The sequence below is a fragment of the Equus przewalskii genome, chromosome 2 (assembly GCF_037783145.1).
Source record: "Equus przewalskii isolate Varuska chromosome 2, EquPr2, whole genome shotgun sequence".
Lineage (NCBI taxonomy): Eukaryota > Metazoa > Chordata > Mammalia > Perissodactyla > Equidae > Equus > Equus przewalskii.
In genome coordinates this window covers 15,539,152-15,560,846 of record NC_091832.1, presented here as the reverse complement: position 1 = coordinate 15,560,846, position 21,695 = coordinate 15,539,152, and the positions used below count along the sequence as shown (strand labels likewise).

At 42.6% G+C, this 21,695-nt stretch overlaps 1 protein-coding gene across 2 annotated transcripts; it reads left to right on the top strand.

Annotated features, from left to right (window-relative positions):
* Positions 1-221: 221 nt before the first annotated feature.
* On the top strand, positions 222-20,335 carry YBX1 (Y-box binding protein 1). Of its 2 annotated transcripts, XM_070610032.1 has the most exons (8): positions 222-943; positions 1,606-1,669; positions 10,407-10,440; positions 13,137-13,226; positions 13,527-13,829; positions 14,108-14,190; positions 19,029-19,294; positions 19,942-20,335. In XM_070610032.1, exons 1-7 carry the CDS (start codon positions 778-780, stop codon positions 19,261-19,263), a joined length of 975 nt encoding a protein of 324 aa, XP_070466133.1. In that variant the 5' UTR covers positions 222-777; the 3' UTR covers positions 19,264-19,294; positions 19,942-20,335. The 2 variants fall into 2 exon arrangements, with proteins under 2 accessions (XP_070466133.1, XP_070466134.1); XM_070610033.1 differs by lacking the exon at positions 13,137-13,226 and having other exon boundaries at positions 390-943.
* The last annotated feature ends 1,360 nt before the right edge of the window (positions 20,336-21,695 follow it).

Here is a 21,695-nt window from a genome sequence, read left to right as displayed (position 1 = left end):
GGGGCGGCCTGAGAGCCTGCGTACCCCTCCAAGGTGACTGCTCCGCCGAAAACAGGCGCTCTTTGAATGCATACGGTTAAGTCTGTTCCAGAGACCCTCGGCTGTGCTGCGAGTACACGGCCATTGTAGAAAAGACGGCTCTATCCGCAGTAATGGTCTGAGGTCACAAGGACCATATTTGGAGCAGGGAGGGAGGCCTTCTCTCCACATGTGGCTGAGGTGTCGTCGGGCCCCCTTCCAAGCCCCCGGGTCAGGCTGGGTAATCCCGGCTCAGGTGTTTGGCTGTGTCCTTCCTTCGGCCAGGGCACAACCCTGGACGTGGGGCCCTCCCGCCCAGGCTGCAGCCTCGTGAAAGTCACGTTCTCTCTGCCCGTCCTCTCGGGCACTCTATGGTTCTCGTGGTGACTCTACTCTAATTCTAGTTCCGGTCTCTATGGCGGCGGCGGAGGCAGGAACGGTTGTAGGTCGGCCGAATTAGCCGCCTAAGAGCCAATGAGAGTGGAAGAGCGATAAAGTATTAGCCAGTAGAAGCCAGGAGTTGAGGTCAGGTGGTGAGATTGACAGCAACGCTGGCCAGTGAACGATGCTTAGGGCGGGTCGATCGCAGGGCTTATCCCGCCCGTCCCGCCATTCTCGCTAGTTCGATCGGTAGCGGGAGCGGAGAGCGGACCCCAGAGAGCCCTGAGCAGCCCCACCGCCGCCGCCGGCCTAGTTACCATCACACCCCGGGAGGAGCCGCAGCTGCCGCAGCCGGCCCCAGTCACCATCACCGCAACCATGAGCAGCGAGGCCGAGACCCAGCAGCCGCCCGCCGCCCCCCCCGCCGCCCCCGCCCTCAGCGCTGCCGACACCAAGCCCGGCACCACGGGCAGCGGCGCAGGGAGCGGCGGCCCGGGCGGCCTCACATCGGCGGCGCCTGCCGGCGGGGACAAGAAGGTCATCGGTGAGGGCCGAGCGGGGACGGGGGTGGGGCCGTAGGGCAGCCTGGCGGCGGAACCGTTAGCCGAAGCGGGGCGAGCCGGCGGGCGCGCGGCCGGGGGCACCGAGTCGGCGGCGCGCGGCCGCCCCTCCCCCAGGCCGCCCCACTCGCGGCCGCCGGCCCGTCCGCCCGCCCGCTCCGCGTGCCCGGCGGGCGCGCGCGCGCGCCGCCTCCCGCGCCCCCTGCGGACCCCGCGCGGCCGCGCGCCCCTCCCCCGGGCGGCTGCGCGCCGCCGGCCGCGTGTGCGGCGGGGTCCCTCCCCTCGGCGCCCGCCGGCCGCGTGCGTTGGGCCCGCACGCCGTTGTTCCGTCCCCACCCGCTCCCTTCCGCGTGTGCCCCGAGGGCGCGGCGCGCCTCCTACGCAGGCCGGAGTGGGCCGGGCCGCTTCCCCTTCCTCACGTGCTCGGCGCCCCGCGGCCGCACCCGCGCCCGCGCCCCGGCCTCCTGGCCTCGGGGCCTCGAGCTCACCCACGTGCGCGGCTCGGGCGCCGGCGAGCGGGCCCCGAACAGAGAAAGGCTGTCAGGTGGCCGCCGGGGAGCGCGGGAGGGACCGGATGCTGAAGCGTGGCGGTTTGAAAAAAAAATGGATGTCTGGTAATCGTGGGTTTTTTCTTCCCTCTTTCCAGCAACGAAGGTTTTGGGAACAGTAAAATGGTTCAATGTAAGAAACGGATATGGTTTCATCAACAGGTGAGATGACCGCCGCGGAAGCCCGGGCCCACGTCTTGCATGCTCCGCTCCCTCTGCAGGCTCGGGATGGCTCGAGCAGGTGTAGCTTGCCACCTCTGGTGTATTGTTGGTGTGGGTTTTGTTTCCTCTGATGACGGAAGGGATTAGTGGATGTAGAGATTCTTTGTTTTGCAGCTAAATATTAATCTGCAATTTAAAAGGCTGCTTATGCTGCAAAGCAATTTAAAAGGCAAGCGGAGCGAGCGAGCCAACTAACAGGGCGACCCGAGGAAACGAAGACCTAGTCTAATTCTCCTAGGCTTGGGCCCACCCCATTTTTGTCCTTGTCATCTTTTTATACATTCTTGAAACCCGTATTTGAGAATGTGACCCACTAATTAGTGCATAGGGTGTTTACAGGCTGTCAACCTTCGGAGGTAACGGGATTTGACAGTGCCAGGATGGGGAGCCTTGTCCTTTTGACTATAAAGTTATTGCCTTTGTTGTGACATTTCAGTGTGTGCTGTCTTGAATGCCTCGGATAAATTTCATGTTAGGACTACTTTGACAGCAGAGTTGCTCTTATTCGTAGAGTAACAGCTGGAAGAAAATGGTCTTTCCTTTTCTCAATTTTTCTTTCTCCTCTTGCCCTGAAGTTATACCTGTTAAATGACTTTTGTGACAGCTTTGGTTATAGCTTATTAGAGTGGCCTTAGTCTGCGATAACATTGTTCTTCGTGTGTGAAGGAGAAGCTACAAACTACATCCTTAGGATTAATCCTCAGGACTGTTTGTAGCCGTAGTGATGGTAACGCACAGGTTGCTCACGGCGCTCTTCAGTGGTCTCCTTGGAGCCGGGCATCGTTTTCAAGATGGCTGCCAGGGCCACTAGTGCAGCTACAGGGGTGGAGGGCACCGGGCTGCTGGTACCATGTGGGCCTTACAGGTGTGACACCATCTCGGCGTTTTCTTTCTTCCATATTTCAGAAGGCCTTAAACGACTAGATGTTCAAAAGAACACTTAAGATTAAGTAGTAACACCGCATGTTTGTGAAATGCATACCACTTCAGGAAACCAAATGGGCGAGATCAAGCTCACAGACAGACATAATAAAGTATTAAAGCAAAAGTGATTGTAAGTATTTGATGGTCCGTTTTCCACGTTTGCAGTTATGGAGAAACATTTTGTTTCTTCCAGAATCTTTAGGAATTTTCCATCTGTTTTTACACTGCCTTGTGACAAAGCTAAGGCTACATTTGTCATGTTCTTTTATAACGAGTTACTAATTAGGAGGGAAAGGAGTGCTTTGGTGCTTATATTTGACCAGTTTTTAGTTGGTTGATTGTGAGCATCACTTAGTATCTCTATCTTACTCTCATTCTTCTTCCTGTCCTAACCCTTAAACCAGTGGTTTTCAAATTTAAGTGTGCTAACCATGGAAGGGTATTAAAAATGCAAATTCCTGAGGTCTTCCTTCCTAGCTTGGATTCGTTGGGTTTGGGGTACATTTTTAACAAGAATTTCAGGTGATTATGACTTGTGGGCCATATCTTGAAAACCATTGCTTTTAACCCTTGACCCAAGATAATGATAGGATATTGCTGGTATGCGCATCAGAAGGGACTGTAATTTGCAGCTTTTTCCGTGGTTAGGTTGTAGTTTGTGTGTGCTTTCAACGTGTAGCATGTGCCCTCTGTTTTGCTGCATTTTGTTAAATGGCCATAGATTATGATATTTTTGAAGCAAACAGTTGATACTCGCAGTAAGAGGAGTTCTTTACATACTCCATTGTTATTGTATGAGATACCATTCTTTGAATATCTCTGTTCTGACTTGCAATCAACTCAGTTGGTCATCTTCCAGGGCAAGTTCAATGTACAATTAAATTGGCATTTGATGATCCTTTGTTTGGACTTTCCTAACCTAAACTTTTATATTTCTAAACTGGTCGTTTCAGTGATTCTCAGACTTTTTGAGTTAAGATACTGTAAAATCCGACTACGGTTAAGTCCAGGAAGATATATGTCTTAAAAGAACTACAGTTCTGGGGAGTTAGCAGTTGGCTCAGTGTGTGGACAGGGCTGGAGGCACCTGGCTCTCCTGAAGGGGTGGGGGAGCGGTCCTGTAAAGGAGAAGATGCAGTGTTTGCGATGATTACCTTGACACTAATTTTAAGCTTGGAATTCTACGAAGAATATATTCTAGATTCTTAAGATTTTTGTAATTAAAGTGGATATTTTAATGTAAATTTCTTGTCTTCTAAGAAACATATTTTCATTGTAAGCATTTCAATCTGAATTATCTGTGATAATTTTTATAGCCTTGGTAGAATTATTTTTTAAAGGGTTTTCTTTTGATAGTTTTATTGTATAAAAGGTGCTAAATTAAGAGCATGGAGCTTTAAAAATAGCAAAAATTTTGGCTTAATTTTGTTAGGCCATGTAATCTAGGAATTCTGAGGAATTCCTTTGTGTGCTGTGTCTGCAAAAGATAATTGGATTATGTGACTAGAAGGGTTTATTAGCTCCCCAAAATGACTTTTCATTTTATTATGAAAAACTTCACTCCAAACTATTGAAGACATCAATGGAAGGATACTACAGGGGTCAGTGGTTTCAGGGTTTCATTGTCTGCTTTTTAAATCTAGAAACCAGATTTTGTCTTTTGCTTCCAGCTGTTGAGGTTTAATCCATGCTCACCAGACTCGTGAAAGGTTGGCATGAATCAGTAACAACTTACTTTTCAGTGGGGTATGCATCTTTTATAGTGACCAGAATAGGAGTACTTTTCTGCTCTCCAGTGTACTTAAAATGCTAAATTAGTCATTCTAATATTTTGAGTGGGCAAGGAATTTGGAGCAAAGAGACTCACGTAGGACAGAGGTCACAAACTGGTGGCCTACTAGTTAAATCTACCCCCAGATGTTTCATTTGGACAGTACAGTGTCTTAAAAAGAATTGGAATTAATTACCGACATTTAAAACTCAGGAGATAATGCCAAAAATATCAGATTATCATCTTTTTTAAGATAAATTTTAGCTTTGGGGCCTGTAGTCCCATGTAAATAAAAATCAACTGGCCGTGCGTATTATTAATCACTTTTAAATGGGACATACATTTCCCTTTTTACCACAGTCTGTCAGGCTTAGTTTTCTCCTGATATTGACTGCCCTTCCTGCTTGGCCTGTGTATATGCATTTGAGTTTATTACTCATGGTTTAGGAAGAGGTATAATAAACCAAGCCAGGGAGAGGCTTAGCTATCCCTCTTTACAAAAATACTTAGTCATGGCTGTCACGTTCAGTCTCCCTTTTGGGGATCCCATGTGTATATAACTGATAAAGGTGACTTCCTTCACACATGGTGATAAAAGTAGCTAGTGTTTATTAAGTACTTGTACCAGGCACTATTGTAAATGCTTTAAATGAACAAATTAATTTTCAAAACTTTTGATGTGTGAGTGCTGTTCTGAGGCACAGAAAGTTTGGGTAAATTTGCCCCAGGAAGCATAGCTAGTAAGTTGCAGAGCTAGGATTTGAACTCGCTTTTCTGACTCTGGAGTTTGTGTTTACTAAGTGCTATTATGCCGTCTCTGAAAATAGACCCTAGTCATCTTCAAATTGATTGTTGTCCACATTGTTACAGATAATTTGTTAGGGTGGATATTCTTAGCCATTGAAAGATCTCCAGCATGTCACCGAAGCTCTTATGTGCTGACTACTAGTTCCCCAGATCTGAAAAGCTCTCTGCTTCTCACTGCCAATTTCATGTAGTTGGGGATTGGCATAATAGTTCCAGTTCAGCATGTGGATTGGCTTTATGAATTAAGGGACTTGCTTAATAGCTAATATTGGGAGGCAGTTAAGGAATTAAAGGAGGGAACGTTAGACCTTTATCCCACTTCTGAATCTTTTTACTTCTGTTCTTATGTGACTTGTGATTTGAGAATGGGTTTTGCCTTTTTAAAGGGTTGTTTAAAAAAGAAGAAAGAGCGGCTGGCCCCATGGTGGAGTGGTTGTTTGTGCTCCCCACTTCAGTGGCCCAGGGTTTTCTGGTTCGGATCCTGGGCGCGGACATGGCACCACTCATCAGGCCATACTGAGGCGGCATCCCACATAGCTTACCCAGAAGGACCTACAGCTAGAATATACAACCAAGTACTGGGGGCTTTGGGGACTGGGACCAGGTCGGGGGTGGGGGGGGGGCGGGTGATGCTTGGCAACAGATGTCAGCTCAGGTGCCAATCCTTTTTTTTGAAGAAGAAGAAGAGGAAGAAAGAATAGCCACAGAGCCTGACCTCACAAAGCCTAAAATGCTATGTGGTCCTTTAAAAGTTTGTAGACCTGTGGAAAGATGATTGCCAAGTCTCTTGGGCAGTTAAAGTCAGACTGATCTTAAGTCATAGAAGTCATGGATAGTATACAACATAATTGACTAAATGTTGTCGTGCTGGGGAATGGTTAAAGACTTGGCAGTGTGGTGCTGAGGAAGAGATGGGGAGGAGGGAGGCATATAAAAAGATAAAAATTTAAGTAGTCCCCAAGTCGTGATGTGTCATTGGCAGTCTTAAAAAGCACTATGTATTGAGAACTGGGGCTCTTAGTAAGACAGTGACTTGGCACTTTAGGATTGATTTATATTCTGGCTATGTTAACAACTGATCTTAAGTTGGGCAGAAGTCATCTGTGTTCGCCAAGTCTTTGATATGTAAAATCTTTTCATCTTAAAATCTAGAATAGAGAGCTAGTGTATTCACCTGTTTTTCTAGTACTTGGGGCTGTGGTTGCTTAGTTTCCTATACTCCAGTCTCAGCTCTTGGAAGCATCTACTATCCAGTTCACCTAAGGCAGAAGGGTAGAAAGTAGTGTAGGAAATGAGAGTGTATCCGTTGGGTGTGAGGAGTGTTTAATAGAGAACAAGTGAAAAGATAAGTGGGGTTTGTGATCTTAGGGCACATCTGCAGGACTCGATGTCTGGATGCTTTGGGTTCTGGAGCTTATAGATGCTAAATCCTGGAGTTTGTTTTTATAGCTATAGGATCATAAATTTATGCATTTGGGCATGTTAAGCTGTTGGAATGGCTTGGTGTGGTAATCTGCAACAAGGTAATAGCATAAGAGCATTTGGTTGTGAATGGATGAGCCTGTGTATGGTAGGTCTGTCTGATGGCAGTTCTGTGAATTGGCTAAAAATGTTTCGTAAAATTTTAGGATATCTTAAGACCCTTTTTAAGTTGGATATATTTAGTAGTATAGGGGTTTAGTGCTGGCTGCATGGTTTCCCTTCTTTGTGCTACATTAGGAACTCTTGAAGAGACTTCCATTTTCTTTCAATCCCAGCAGGGTTTCTTCCTCTTTCTTTAGCATTCCTCTAACTTAGAACGGTGTCCCCTTTTCTCTTCAGCCCCTTGCTCTGTGATTCCTTTTTCCTTGAAGTCAGTATTGTGTCCTCATTTGCTGAATAAGAACAATACTGTATTTCTAGGTAGGTGAGAAAATCTTCCAAGTGTGTTTTTCATTAAAAAATTTTCTGCAGTAAATAGTGTCCTTATTAACATGGGGTAGAGTAGAAGAATACAACCGAAAGAGTACACTTGATTGCAGGAGACTGGGAGGGCTGGCATGTGATAAACAGAGTGATGGCTGATGGAGTAGTGTAGACCCATGCTGTCCAGTACAGTAGCCATCAGACACATGTGCTTGTTGAGCACTTGAAATTTGCCTAGGGCACTTGAGAAAATGAATTTTTATTCTAATTAGTACCTTAAAACTGATACTCAATTTAGTGTTTTGAACCACTTTTTGAGTAGCTTGAGTGTGTGAATCTAGTTTTCAGAAATGTGAAATACTTCAGTTTTTTTATTGATTATACATGTGGAAATAATGAAATTAATTTTACCTGTTTTTACTTATGGCTACTAGAAAATATGCTTATATTTGGCTTGTATGTTGTTTCTTTTTTATTTTTGAGGAAGATTGGCCCTGAGGTAACACCTGTGCCCACCCCCCTCTATTTTATATGTGGGGTGCTGCCACAGCATGGCTTGATAAGCTGTGCGTAGGTCCACGCCCAGGATCTGAACCGGTGAACCCCCGGCTGGCCCCGTATATTTTGTTTCTATTGGACAGCAGTTCTGGGCACCAGACTGCAAGTGAAATAATTGTTTCAAGTGGCAGCAGTATGGATAGGCTTGGATTTGAATATAGTGTGGCTTTCACTGGGTTTAAAAAAGAAATAGTGAACACATAATAAGTGGTTGCTGTTATCCCCAACTTAACAAATAAGGCAACTCGCCTAAGAGCATGTCATTACTAATGGGATAGCCAGGATTCCAGTTTTGGCTCCACTGGTTCTAGTAAGGAGTTCTTAACTGCTGTACTCTACATACCACCTGCTCCTCTCTCTGATTAGTATGGCTAAACATACTATAATATGCAGAAAACCATATTGGTCATTCAGCTGCTCTGTTGGATTGAATGGTGGTGGCCTTCTAGATTAAAATCCTTGAGGATAGGTCATGTCTTATTTTTATTTCTGGTGCTTAGCATAGTAGCTAGCTGGCCAGCACAAGAAAATACAGTCATTCATTGCTTAAGACAGGGATACGTTCTGAGAAATCCATGGTTAAGGAGATTTTGTTGTCATGTGAACGTCATCTAGTGTACTTACGCAGACCTAGATGGTATCGCCTATTACACACCTAGGCCGTATGATACTAATCTTATGGGACCGCTCTCGAATATGTGGTTGTGTGTGCAGTCTATCATTGACAGAAACATTATGTGGTGCATAACTATACTCACCTTTATTTTAAAGGGATGAATGAAGCCTTTGGATTTGCTATCCTTTCATTGTAGGCCCACTGGCTTGTGGCAGATTTTGGAATAACTAATAAGATGGAATAATGTGAAAGAATAGCTTTTAGAACAGTAAAAGGTGACGGTAATTACATTTTAATTTTAGAAACTGGCCTAGTATTAAGTGAATAGTAGACGCTCAATAAATATTTTTAAAATGTGAGAACCCACCATGTTCCTACAATATGCTGCGTGCTAGGTGAAAGTATTTTAATTGCTGCTTTTCCTTCTTCAGTAAGATCTCTAGTGGCCACGGCATGCATTTTTTCCAGTGTTACTGTAGATCAGGGGTCAAAAAACTACCAAGTCACAACTGGTTTGGTTTGGTTTGTGAGCTGAGAATGGTTTTTACATGTTGAAGGGTTGTGTGGGGGAATATGTAGCAGAGCCCTGGTCTCATCACGGAATAACTGTGTACTGCAGGCAAGGGTATAGGGATCCTTATTGCTTGTAGTCTTTTCAGAAAATTGGAGAAACCATATGCTGTTACCTACTTCTAAAGCTAAAATGGAAGGATTTCCAGACTGGTCCTTTTTGAGTTTTCAGCATAGTGAAGACCAGGGCCTGGAGAGTCAGACCTACCACTGTGAGGAAATGACCACATACTTTATTTTCCCAGTTTATAGGATGGGGGTTGATAATAGCATCTGCCTCAGGATTGTGAGGATTGAGTGATACAGTTAAAGCATGTGGCACAGTATCTGGAGCTTAAACCCTCTATAACGTAAGCTGCTCTGTGTCTATTTCGTTTTTCCCATTTTGCAGGTGAAGAAAGGATCCAGTGAGGAGGCAGCTTTCCAGCATCAGAGAATTGTTAACAGTAGAATGAGGGCTAAAAATTTGGTTTTATGTTAGCATTTCCTTGAATTTCTGGGTAGTCATTTGACAAATTGTAACTAGATCAGTGTAATGCATCTAAACCATAGTTGTCTATCTTGGCTGAAACTGCATTTTCTGAGCAGTCGAATTTCTTCCTAAAATTCATTTACACTTTGGCCATGATAATCCCTAGTAGGTTGATTTAGTTTCAGCAGAATAAGTGAGTACTATGTTGTCTGGCATGACATCATTAGTGAGTTTTTGTTTAGTGTTTGTCTCCATAAAGCATCTCCCTAAGCTGCTTTCCAGGGATGACTGTCTCATGTATTGCCTACTTTGTACTATTTGTAAAAAGATTGTCCTGACTAAATAAGTAGTTTGGTACATTTTCTAATATTCCTTTTATAACCTTGAAGTACCATGTTTGCCAGGTGAATAATGTGGATACTGGTGGTGTCCATGTTTATACTTCATTATGGTTTTTTCTTTTTATAAATTAATACTTTATTTTTAAGAGCAGTTTTAGGTTCGTGGCAGAATTGAGCAGAGAATACAGAGTTCCTGTATACGACATGCCCATACCCACGTGGCCTCCCCTGCGATCTTACACCAAAGAGATATGTTTGTTACAATTTACATTGCCATGTCATTGTCACCCCAAGTCCATAGTTTATGTTAGGGCTCACTCCTGGTGTTCTGCATTCTTAGGGGGTTTTAGTGGTCACTTTTAGGACCTCAAGAAGAGTTGGGAATTGGAAATGGTGATGAGGAAATGATTGAGGACGAAGTGAAAAAGAAGGAAGCTGGGAAATAATGGAAGGAAATATAAAGATAAGGAGTGACAAGACAGCTGTTGCTAGTCACTTCTACCCTCTTAATAGCTTAGTTAGGTCACACTTTGATTTTAGGCTTTTTTTTTTTTTTTTTTTTTAATCTTCTACAGGTAGTGAGGTTACAACTGTTGGCAACAGCTTAGTCTTTAAAGCAGAAATCATGATGGCTTACTAGTTTTGTTTTTAATCTTTGGCACTGTGAAATATATTCCATTTTCTAACTGGTTCAACTTGGTCCTGTCTTGCAGGAATGACACCAAGGAAGATGTATTTGTACACCAGGTGAGTGCTCGTGTGGATCTTTACACTTCCAGCTCAAGGCCTCTCAGAAGAAAAGGGTGGATGTCTTCTCAACTGTTGTTCTTTGCAAAAAGATTATTAAGCCCAACCACCAAAGAATTCATTTAGTTCCCACAGGAAGAGTGGTAGCATGCTTAAATGTATACATTGAAACATTGTATTGTCAGTTCACTTTATTAAAATAGGTGTTTCAAATTGGTATTTTGTTAATAGTTGTAGCTTTGTAAAATATTGAATCTGCTTAACTCAGTACACTGAATTTTCAAACCTAATTTAAGATTAACAAAAAACCGCCATTAACCTAAACTTGAACTAATGTTGCTCTGAACAGACAGAAACTTTGACGAGATATTTTCAAATGCTATTAGGTTTACCTCTGGTGAGGACAGATCACAGTAATCAGGAGGGAAATAGCTAGAACAAAGCTGGAAAACATTAATCTGAAATGAATGCTAGAAAACTAGCAAAGTAATGTAGCTCCTTCTCTTTATTGTAAAGCACTTTGAATGGGTAAGATGTTTTTACCTCTGGAGAATTTTGGCTGACTTGGAAAATTTAGAAATCGCCACTAGTTTATGGTTAAGTGAAAAGGCAGTGTGGCAAAGTTGGCAATTAATCACTAAATAATTTTTAGATTAGCTTTAGTGTTTTGAGAGGGAAAAAATAACATAGGGATAGCTACTACGTGCTGAACTTTCTCAAATACCATTTAAGGGAAATATTTTGAAATACGCTTGAGGGTTAAGGAATTTATTGTTTAAAATAAGAGATTGCCAAATGAACGCTAATATCGCAAACTTAAGTATATCATAGGCTCCATTGGACTTAATTACCCTCACAGTTATGCAGTAGGTAGGAAAAACACGTTTGTATGTGTGTACTTACGTGCTCTGCAATTTTTTCATAAGACTGTTGAACTACTGTGTTGAAAATCAAAACTTTTAAACCAGGTTTTTATACTGTAATCCAGACATCAAAAGACAGTCACTTTCCACACCATACCTTTGTTCAGGCAGGTGCGAGCTTGCATGGCAGCATACTTCTTAGGAAGGGCTGTCTTGGGTTGGTGCTTTGTAGCTCTCTGAAGTGTCCTCTACAGCATTCAGTGGCAATGAAGGGGAAAGCCAGATCAATTTCTAGTATGTCCAGAACCCTATCAGATAATAGCAGGAACAAATACAAGTATGGGAACATTTAAATTCATCACATAAATATAGGACTGCTCAGACGATGTTATTTTAAAGCAAATGTTTGTTTTATAAAATTGAACCAATTTTTACGTGTTCCTTAACTTCCCTTCTGATGTTCAAGGGAATATGTAGACTTAGGAACAAGAGACAGCAAGGCCTGTCAGCAACACTAAAAGGTTTGAGGAGTGTGGGGGAGGGCATTGAGGATGCTGACCGAAATAGTAGTTTTGGGATTTTAATTATCCAGACTTCTGCTATCCCCTATGACTGCAGGTAATTGAGAGGTGGCTATATATGAAAGGTATGAAAACTTTGTGACAGTTTAGATGACAGATGAGATCAACTGTTTGGCTGAACGCATGACACCCACTTGTACTGACCCACAAGTTGTCACCAATATGCTTTCCTCTTTATTTTGGAAGTGGTTTCAACATTTAGTTGTTTCTTGGGACTTTTGGCTGCTCAGGTCTTAGTGGTGTATCAAGGAGACTGCAGTTCTGGGCAACTTAGCTTAATTGACTTCAGATTTGTTGGTTGTCCTGCCTCCTCTGGAGTGGAAATGCATGGGTGATCCGGTAATGAATCCCACTGTGATGTAGTAGGATGAACATGGGGTTTGCAGTCCCAAGACCTGGATTTAGAAAAGTCCACACTCAGCTGCTTATTAGCTGCACGACCTTGGGCAAGTCACCTAACTTTTAAAAGCCTGTTTTATCATCTGTTAAAAAGGAGTAATAATACCTCATGTCATCTGTCACAAGGAGATTGAATAGGTAATATATGAAAGAACTTAGTGGAAGTACTACACACAAATGTGAGGTGTTATTCTTCCCCTTTTACTTGGTTGTAGCAGTCTAGAGAACAAGTAACAATGAGACTTATTGTATTGGGGGAGGTAATAACCAACTGTCCCATGCAGTCAGAAAATATAAAAAGTGACACGGTTAATACATGTGAATTGCACTTCCATTGAAGTATTATCACAGGTTGGAAGGGATTTTGGTTGACCTTTGCAATTGAGTTGGATATGGTACCACAGGGACAAGTTGGTTTGGTCAACTTTGAAGCGTGCAAACCTCAACTCGCCTGTCATCTAAACTGGCCCTGTGTGGGGCTAGCTTCTACTATTAAGTGCAGTCTTTGGGGGATAGGTGGATATCCTCATTTTGTTCAAAGCTACACATAATGCTTTTGCAAAAAGCATTTTTTAAAAATGTATATTGTTGTGTCTGTCTTGAGTGTTAAATTATTTGTTTTAGTTTGGAAAATAGTGGTAAAATGCTGGGGCCTTGTAAGATTGGAGTATTGTGGTTGAGGTTGGGGGTAGCATTGGTCCCTGTTTTCCTAAATTTATTGACGGTTTGGTCTTATTAAAGGTAAATTTAAGTATTGTATCCAAGCTAAAATAATATTGACTCTGGTACATTTTAAATGAAAAAGCACATTATTCTCCCCTGTTAATCTATTTTTGGAATGTGATATTACTAGACTGCCATAAAGAAGAATAACCCCAGGAAGTACCTTCGCAGTGTAGGAGATGGAGAGACTGTGGAGTTTGATGTTGTTGAAGGAGAAAAGGTGAGGATGCTTTTTGTGTAAAGGTTTGACTTCAGTATGGCAATATTGTGGAGATCTCATCCGTGAGGATGGTGGCTCTAATGTGGATTGATGGGTCAGGTGACCACATGAACACAGGTGCATCAAACCTAATGTGCTGGCTGCAGTTAGAGGGCGATCTCTTCAGAACAGTGAGGAACTAATAGTTAATCATTTCTATGCACCCCTGGCCACATAGACTCTTTTTTTGTTTGTGTTGTGTAAATTTGGTTAAGTGTACTTAATTCCTTTGTCACTGTCAATATATGATGGCTTTTGTAGGGTGCGGAGGCAGCAAATGTTACAGGCCCTGGTGGAGTTCCAGTGCAAGGCAGTAAATATGCAGCAGACCGTAACCATTATAGACGCTATCCACGTCGCAGGGGTCCTCCACGCAATTACCAGCAGAATTACCAGAATAGTGAGAGTGGGGAAAAGAATGAGGGATCGGAGAGCGCTCCCGAAGGCCAGGCTCAACAGCGCCGGCCCTACCGCAGGCGACGGTTCCCACCTTACTACATGCGGAGACCCTATGGGCGTCGACCACAGTATTCCAACCCTCCTGTGCAAGGAGAAGTGATGGAGGTAAGTCTCACCAGAAAGTAAAAGGATGGACAACAGCATGTGGTAACTTTTGATAGGACTGCATTTTAAACATTTCCTGGGTGTCTTCCCCTATATTGGATTAATCTTACAGGAAGCACTTTTTGATTCCTAATAACCAGAAATTTAATGACTTATAATCACAGTTATTAGGTGATTTCCTTTATTTACTTTTAACTTCTGTATTTAGACTTTGGGTTTGTCTGGTTGGGTTTTTACTGTTACTGATCCATTTGGCTCAATGTGCATTGTCTTTTCAGGGTGCTGACAACCAGGGTGCAGGAGAACAAGGTAGACCAGTGAGGCAGAATATGTATCGGGGTTATAGACCACGATTCCGCAGGTATGGTTTTCATTAAAAAATTTCTCCGACATCTGTTAGGACTTGGTCGCGTCGTCTCCTGCTGTCTTTTTGAGTCATTTATCAGTTAGTGCTCACATTTTCTTTCAGCAGATGGCTAAGGTGAACCTGAAGTCAGTTGTCTTTGAGAGTATGTTCTTTGCATCTTTGCTGCTTGTGTAGATGAGCTCTACTTTATATACAGTTGTTGTTCCTCCCCCTCTAATGAGGGTATGGAATTAAGACCTGCTTCATTGGGAAGGAGAAAGGTAAAAGTAATCTTTTAAGCATTAGGCTCTGAACTGCACCGTATCATAAATGAAGAATCAACAGAGTTTTATCTTTGAGATGGCACAATTTTTCATTAAACACTTCTTAGTGTAAGTAGGTACTTTTTTTGTCACCCTAAAGTTGCAAAGTGAAATCACTCCATTAAGAATTTACATTTTGGGAAAAAGAAACCCAATTCCATATTAGCCTTAACCAACCAACCTACCTGCTTGGGTATTAGAGAATCCTTTTTAAATGGAGGATGTTTAATGATTAGAGTATAGACTAATTGGGGAAGAGCTCCATGAGCCAGACATGTTTAGTACATAAGTGTAGTGCACCATGATGCAGTAGTCCCAGTCCCACACTGGCAGGATGGAATAGTGTGTACAGGTAATTCTTGAAAGGGTCTTATATCAAAGCATTGAGTCTCTACAAGTGATCCCTAACGGTAACTGGTAATATACTCAAAAACCCAATACAGTAATAACTCTTCTTAACTGATAATCGCTTATGTAGCAACCTTCACTGTAGATGTCCAAATAAGTTTTAAGAAACAAGTTACTGGGGCCAGCCCAGTGGCATTGTGGCTCGTTCCATGTATTCCACTTTGGTGGCCTGGGGTGCACGGGTTTGGATCCTGGGCGCAGACCTACACGCCACTCATCAAGCCATCCTGTGGCGGCATCCCACATACGAAAAATAGAGGAAGATTGGCACAGGTGTTAGTAGCTCAGGGCCAATATTACCAAAAAAAAGAAAAACAAGTTCCTTACTATAAAAGTACCCAAAATACAATATAGAAGTCTTCAAAATACGTTGAACTGTAGAAGAGAGGAGGTTTCTAACTACAACTTCTCTGTTTTACGAAAATGAGCACTCAGTGGAGCTTTAGGAACTAGGAAGCCCAATTGAGATTATATTACCTACATCAGTATATGTCTGTTGAATTTTTTGCTGAGGAAGATTAGCCCTGAGCTAACATCCATGCCAGTCTTCCTCCACTTTATATGTGGGTCACCGCCACAGCATGGCTGACAAGTGGTATAGGTCTGAGCCTGGGATCTGAACCCTTGAACCTGGGCCAGCAAGGTGGAGCGCACTGAACTTAACAACTGCACCACAGGGCTGGCCCTTGTATGTTGAGTTTTGCAATAGCCATGTCTGTGATGTATTTTTTCCTTCTTTCCATTGATGTATGTTCTGTCCTGAGAGTTTCTAATTCATGAAAACGAGCTCAAGTCTTAGCTGATGTTCACTGAAATTGGAGTTCTCTAATACTGGAGCCACCAGGAGATTGTGTTGGCTGTGTGCTGGATGTTGGAGATAGATGAGCTCTTCCTGTTGAGTGAGGAAAATTATTTTTCATGCTGACAGATTGTTAGGCTTTGTTGATCTTGAACTGAATTATGGTTCAAACTGTTTTAAACCTAAACATAGATACCTTGCAGAAATATTGCAAATAATATCACAATAGCATTTTTTAAACAGTGTTAAATGTTTTAAAGTTGGTCTAAGATAAGCTTTCATGGCAGTCTATCCATTACATCCATGGGTGCCAACAGCAGAATCCTTGATTTACCTTTTTGTTACACTGTAGAACTGCTTAAATTTTCTGCCTAGTTTCATTGTGTCCTTAAAAATAGCACATGAATTTTTGTTGAGTGCTTCAGTTTTACTGTTTGCTTTTTGATTTAAGTTAGACTTCATAGTCTTCATTCGAATGGATAGACTTGTTGACAGTGCCAGATAACTCCTATGGTGACATAGAATTGCCTTAAAATTTACAATGATTCTGTCAATGAATGCAGGGCTTTCCAGACCATTTATCCAGGAATTTTTTTGTTCAGTTTGAATAGTAAATGACACATATTGCCTATAATGTGTAGGCTGAAGTCCTGATTGGTATAGGTCCAAGAGCAAATTGAAAGAGATCTGAGGCAGGTAAAGCAGGAGTTTTGCTGAAAAAAAAGACAAATGAGGTGGCACTAAGGTAAGAGTGGCTTCAGGAAAGGATCCTTATTTATGGGAAATGAGAGCATATTTGTAGGCTCAAAAATGCAATAGAAGAGGACAGTTGGCAGGAGAGTGACTGCTGGAACTGTCTTCAGTTGGGATAGTTTTGTCCACAAGTAAGGGTTGGCCTTTCACTAGGAACCATGGGCATTTCTTGTGTAAGAACCCGGAGTATGTGGGCCGCCTGTGTGTTAGTAAAGTCAAAAGGAGAGGTAAGAGAGGAAGTTTGGAGAGTTTGGAACAAAGATGTGAAATTATATCTGTAAAAGAAGAATAGGGGAAATCAAATAATAGAGTAGTAATCACAAATTTAAAGTGCATCCACCCAGCATGGTTGTATTTTTCCAGCCGCTTTGAGTAGCAGGCTCAGATTGGGCAGAGAGTTGGATTTGTCCTGCATTTGTTTACCCAGATGGAGATACTGGGGTTGGGATTGGTTATAATGATAAATGGTGAACTTTATACTTACATAAGGGGGGAGGTAAGGATTAAGGGAGTGTGAGGGACAGGCTGGGTGATAGGATCACTGAATTATAGGTCCTAGTGGAAGTAAAGAATGAGAGAACAAGAAGGAATAAGAAGGGCTGACTGGAGAGTGGAATGCTTGAAATTGAGCAAACTCAAGTAGAAAACAAGGACCAGATGGGAGGCCAAGAATCTAAAAGCCTGGGTTATTTGGGGCTGTCGTGATAACTACGACAGGAAAATGATGGTAAATGACACACAGCCTAACGTAAGATTTGAAAGCTTGGGGTTTGGACAGAAATGGGGGGAATGGTCTAAGAAGCCACAGTGATAGGGATGGGGCAGCTCCATTCGTAGGCTGCAGGAGAAAGCCAGAGCAGTTTTGCCAAAGATTGGCCATGAGTTCCAAAAAAATGGGAAGGTTTCAGGAGAAGGGGAGGGGTTGGAATGGGTAGTTGGGAGATTGGAGGATTTAGAAGTGAAAAATGGGGTGTACAGATCTAAATTGGAATTAAAACCTATGATGACTGATAGGTTAGGTATAAAAGGCATGATGTTAACGTTCGTGTTCCTGGGGTGCTGTGATTATGGATGGAGGAAAGGCCAAGAAAACGTCACTGTTTTCTGATGTTTGTAATCACCAGGGAAAGAAATCGAGTGTCTTTTTCTCGATGATTAAAAAAGTTGTGATCTTTTTTTGGTGCTGGGTTATTTTTAATTTCAGGCCATTGAAGATAATATATTGATGGAATGTAACACTTAAGCTTTTTTCATGTGTGCAACTCAGTGGCTTTTAGTATACTCAAAAAGTTATTCAACCATTACTGCTGATTCCAGACATTATCACCCACCTCCCCCCAAAAAATATCCATTAGCAGTCACTCCCCATTCCTCTCTATCCCAGCCACTTGCTTACACTAGGCTACTTTCTGTCGCTGGATTTGCCTTTTGTGGACATGTCATATAAATGGAATCAAAATATGTGGCTTCTTTATGTGCTTAGCTTCTCTGGCTTTGCCTGTTTTTAAAGTTCATCCACGTTGTAGCATGTATTGGTACTTGATTCCTTATTATGCACAAATCATGTTCCATTGTATGGGTATCATGTTTTGTTTCTAAATCAGTTCATGAACATTTGAGTTGTTTCTAATTTTTTTGTTATTAAAAATATTATTCTATTGGGTATAGACCCTTGAGTGAAATCGCTGGGTCACATAGTAACTCTTCAAAATTTGGAGGAGTTTCCAAAGCTGCTGTGCCATTTTATATTCCTGCCAGCTATGTATGAGGAATTCCCGTTTCTCCACATCTTCACTGACGCTGGTCATTTTCCGACCTTTTGGTTGTGGCCATCCCAGTAGATAATGAAGTTGTGTCATGGGTTTTGATTTGCATTTCCCTGATGATTGACTAGCAGTTGCTGTGTACCGTCATTTATATGCAGGGGGGAGGGCGTCTTTTTTTATTTTGATTTCTTGCCTTTTTAGCAAGTGTTCGTCTCCAAAGGTTAGCAGTTGTTCCCAAGCCATAAAGCCATTTTACTTTACTTTTAATATTTTTTTATTTTATTTCATGTATTTATTTTTTGTGAGGAAGATTAACCCTGAGCTAACATCTGTGCCCGTCTTCCTCTACTTTATATGTGGATCACCACCACAGTGTGGCTGACGAGTGGTGTACATCTGTGTCAGGGATGTGAACCCAGGCCACCAGAGCTGAGCGTGCTGAACTGAACCACTACGCCATGGGGCTGGCCCCAAGAGCCCATTTTAAAATAACATCAGAGTTTGATGGTGTTGTGCCCATTTTAGTCATTTCACGATTAACTTTGTAATAGAGTATAGTGTGTGTAAAAGTTTGCTAGTCCATTAAAACCAGATTTAAATGCTCATCTTCCAGTTAACACTTCCAAATACTTGTTTGTGAACTATGAACCAAGTTTGCTCTATGATTTCTACTAACTTACTTGCAGACCACTTGACAGGAAGGTCAGATATGGTGTTTGGTTGAGTGGATCAAGTGTTAACACTGGTGGGTGGGCTAAAGAAAGAAGGTTTTATCATTGCAAGATTGCCCAATATTCATTCCAGGGGCCCTCCTCGCCAAAGACAGCCTAGAGAGGATGGCAATGAAGAAGATAAGGAAAATCAAGGAGATGAGACCCAAGGTCAGCAGCCACCTCAACGTCGGTACCGCCGCAACTTCAATTACCGACGCAGACGCCCAGAAAACCCTAAACCACAAGATGGCAAAGAGACAAAAGCAGCCGATCCACCAGCTGAGAATTCGTCCGCTCCCGAGGCTGAGCAGGGCGGGGCTGAGTAAATGCCGGCTTACCATCTCTACCATCATCCGGGTAAGTAAGCCTAGGTGGCCTTCAGGCCTCTGAGCAGTCTTGAGTGGTATGCATTAAGGCAAGAGAAAAAACCCAGTCCATCAGGTAAGGTAAGCTGTGTTTACTTACAGTGTCTTCCGCCTGAATTAATCTCACAGTTGCTTAAATTCTGCCTTTTGGTAATGGCCAGTATCAGACCATTCTTGGCCTCCAGTCACCTCAGTTCTTCTACCTGGAGGCCTGTCTTCACGTTGTGTCTTGAGTATTAGAGCCTTCTGTCAACCTCTCTGAGTGAGTTTGGTGATTTCAGTACATTATCTTCAGGGAAAGTGGCAGCTTTGACATCGTATCATCAGTTCCAAAATTAAGGGATTCCTTTGCTGTCAGCCTTTACTTGATACTGAGAGACATGTAATTGTCTCTGCTAGGCTCTTGAATTATCATTTTCAGCCAGTAGTTCTTTTCGTCTTTTCCCTCTATACTATTTGTGGGTGGCGAAAGGTCATCCAGAACCTGCAAGTAACCGTTGTTGTCACACAGCAGTGTCCACTCCTCTTGTAAATCACTGCCTTCCCTACTTAGCTAATGTGAACTGGAGCCATGTGGTGTCCTAAGAGAGCATTGCAGTGAACTGTGCGAGATAACCTTTGTTTTGTTTTTCTTTACAGTTTAGTCATCCAACAAGAAGAAATGAATATGAAATTCCAGCAATAAGAAATGAACAAAAGATTGGAGCTGAAGACCTTAAGTGCTTGCTTTTTGCCTGTTGACCAGATAACTAGAACTATCTGCATTATCTATGCAGCATGGGGTTTTTATTATTTTTACCTAAAGATGTCTCTTTTTGGTAATGACAAACGTGTTTTTTAAAAAAAAAAAAAGCCTGGTTTTTCTCAATACACCTTTAAAGGTTTTTAAATTGTTTCATATCTGGTCAAGTTGAGATTTTTAAGAACCTCATTTTTAATTTGTAATAAAAGTTTACAACTTGATTTTTTCAAAAAAGTCAACAAACTGCAAGCACCTGTTAATAAAGGTCTTAAATAATTGTCTTTGTGTATATTTCTGTATTGTTTTATTTTCGTTTATAAATCCTTGGCTGGTGGTAGGACCCTTAGCTTAGACCTGTCTGCAGATAGATGGTACTCACTGGTAATTGCTCAGGGAAATTTTCTTAAAATGTGTAATTCTTCATTAAGTGACGTAACTATGGGCTCGTGCTTAAAAATTGGAAAATATTTACTTACTGTGATAATCTAGCCGTTGGCCTCTTTGTACGGTCCTTCTGCTGGGAGGCAGTGGTAAAGGGGACTGGATATGCTCCAGCAAAGACCAGCTGGATTCTCATCCCTGGAAGCCACTTTTTTCTGTCTCCGATTTCAGCCCGCCAAGTGAAGGCAGGCATCCACCTTAGAGCTGTCAGGTGCCTGCCATGGAGCCTGGCGTCACGGTCACTAGAGACGGTAACAACATAATGTAACACCTGTGGAAAGGCTACAGACATTGAGATCAGTGAACTCAACTCCTTTGTAACCTAAGCCTGTTCTGGCTATTCTTTTAAAATGTCTCCTTAGATGCTGTTTGACTCCCTTTATGGACTAGTCTGGCTGCTGTCCAGAGACTCATTCTGGGTCATTCAGGCCAGCTTTTGTGGCCCAGGGGAAAGATGATGGGATGTAGAGTAGGCTGGAGTGGCACATCCAGGAGTCCTGCAGTGCTGTGTAAGTCCAGATGGTGGTGCCACTTCCCACAATGTGCTCAGGGTTCACAGAACCAAGACTGCATTGCTCTGTTTATTTCCATTCTAAGGGACTGGTGAATAAAGTGGGAAGGTAATACACAAGTAGGCAACACTCTTTCAGACTTCTCTTTCAAATTTGAGACAACTCTTTGCCTTTCATGAAAATATATTCAGTGTAAGCAAGAGTACAGTGGAACAAACACTTAAACACTGCTGGTGGCGTGTAAAATGTAGCAATTTTTGTAATTGCACAAATTCAGATATATATCATGGAAATAGAAGTGCCAACAATATTGGCTAAATATCCAATAGTGTTAAGATGTGATTTTGAAAATCATGGCAAGGAGGCAGGTTTTGTGATACAGTCTTGCTAATGTTGCAGGCACAACTACCTGTGCATTTTTTTCCAATGTGCTTCCCCTGTGTTGCCTGGCACTTTCTGAATTCCTTCACTGTGTGTAAGAATTAGGTAGCCTGCGAGTCTCTGTAAGACGATCCAGAGAACACAGTCTTTCTTGCAACTAGAAAACAGGTTGAGAACCTGGTTGGCCAGTCAGATGCACCAGCGTGAGACTGGAGAAGTCAATACTGTTTGCTAGAGAGGAGGGTGGAAGCAGCACTTTGTAGCTGCAAAGGCTTTGGTTTTCTCATCCGGCAACTCTGCCTCTTAGTTTTTGACAT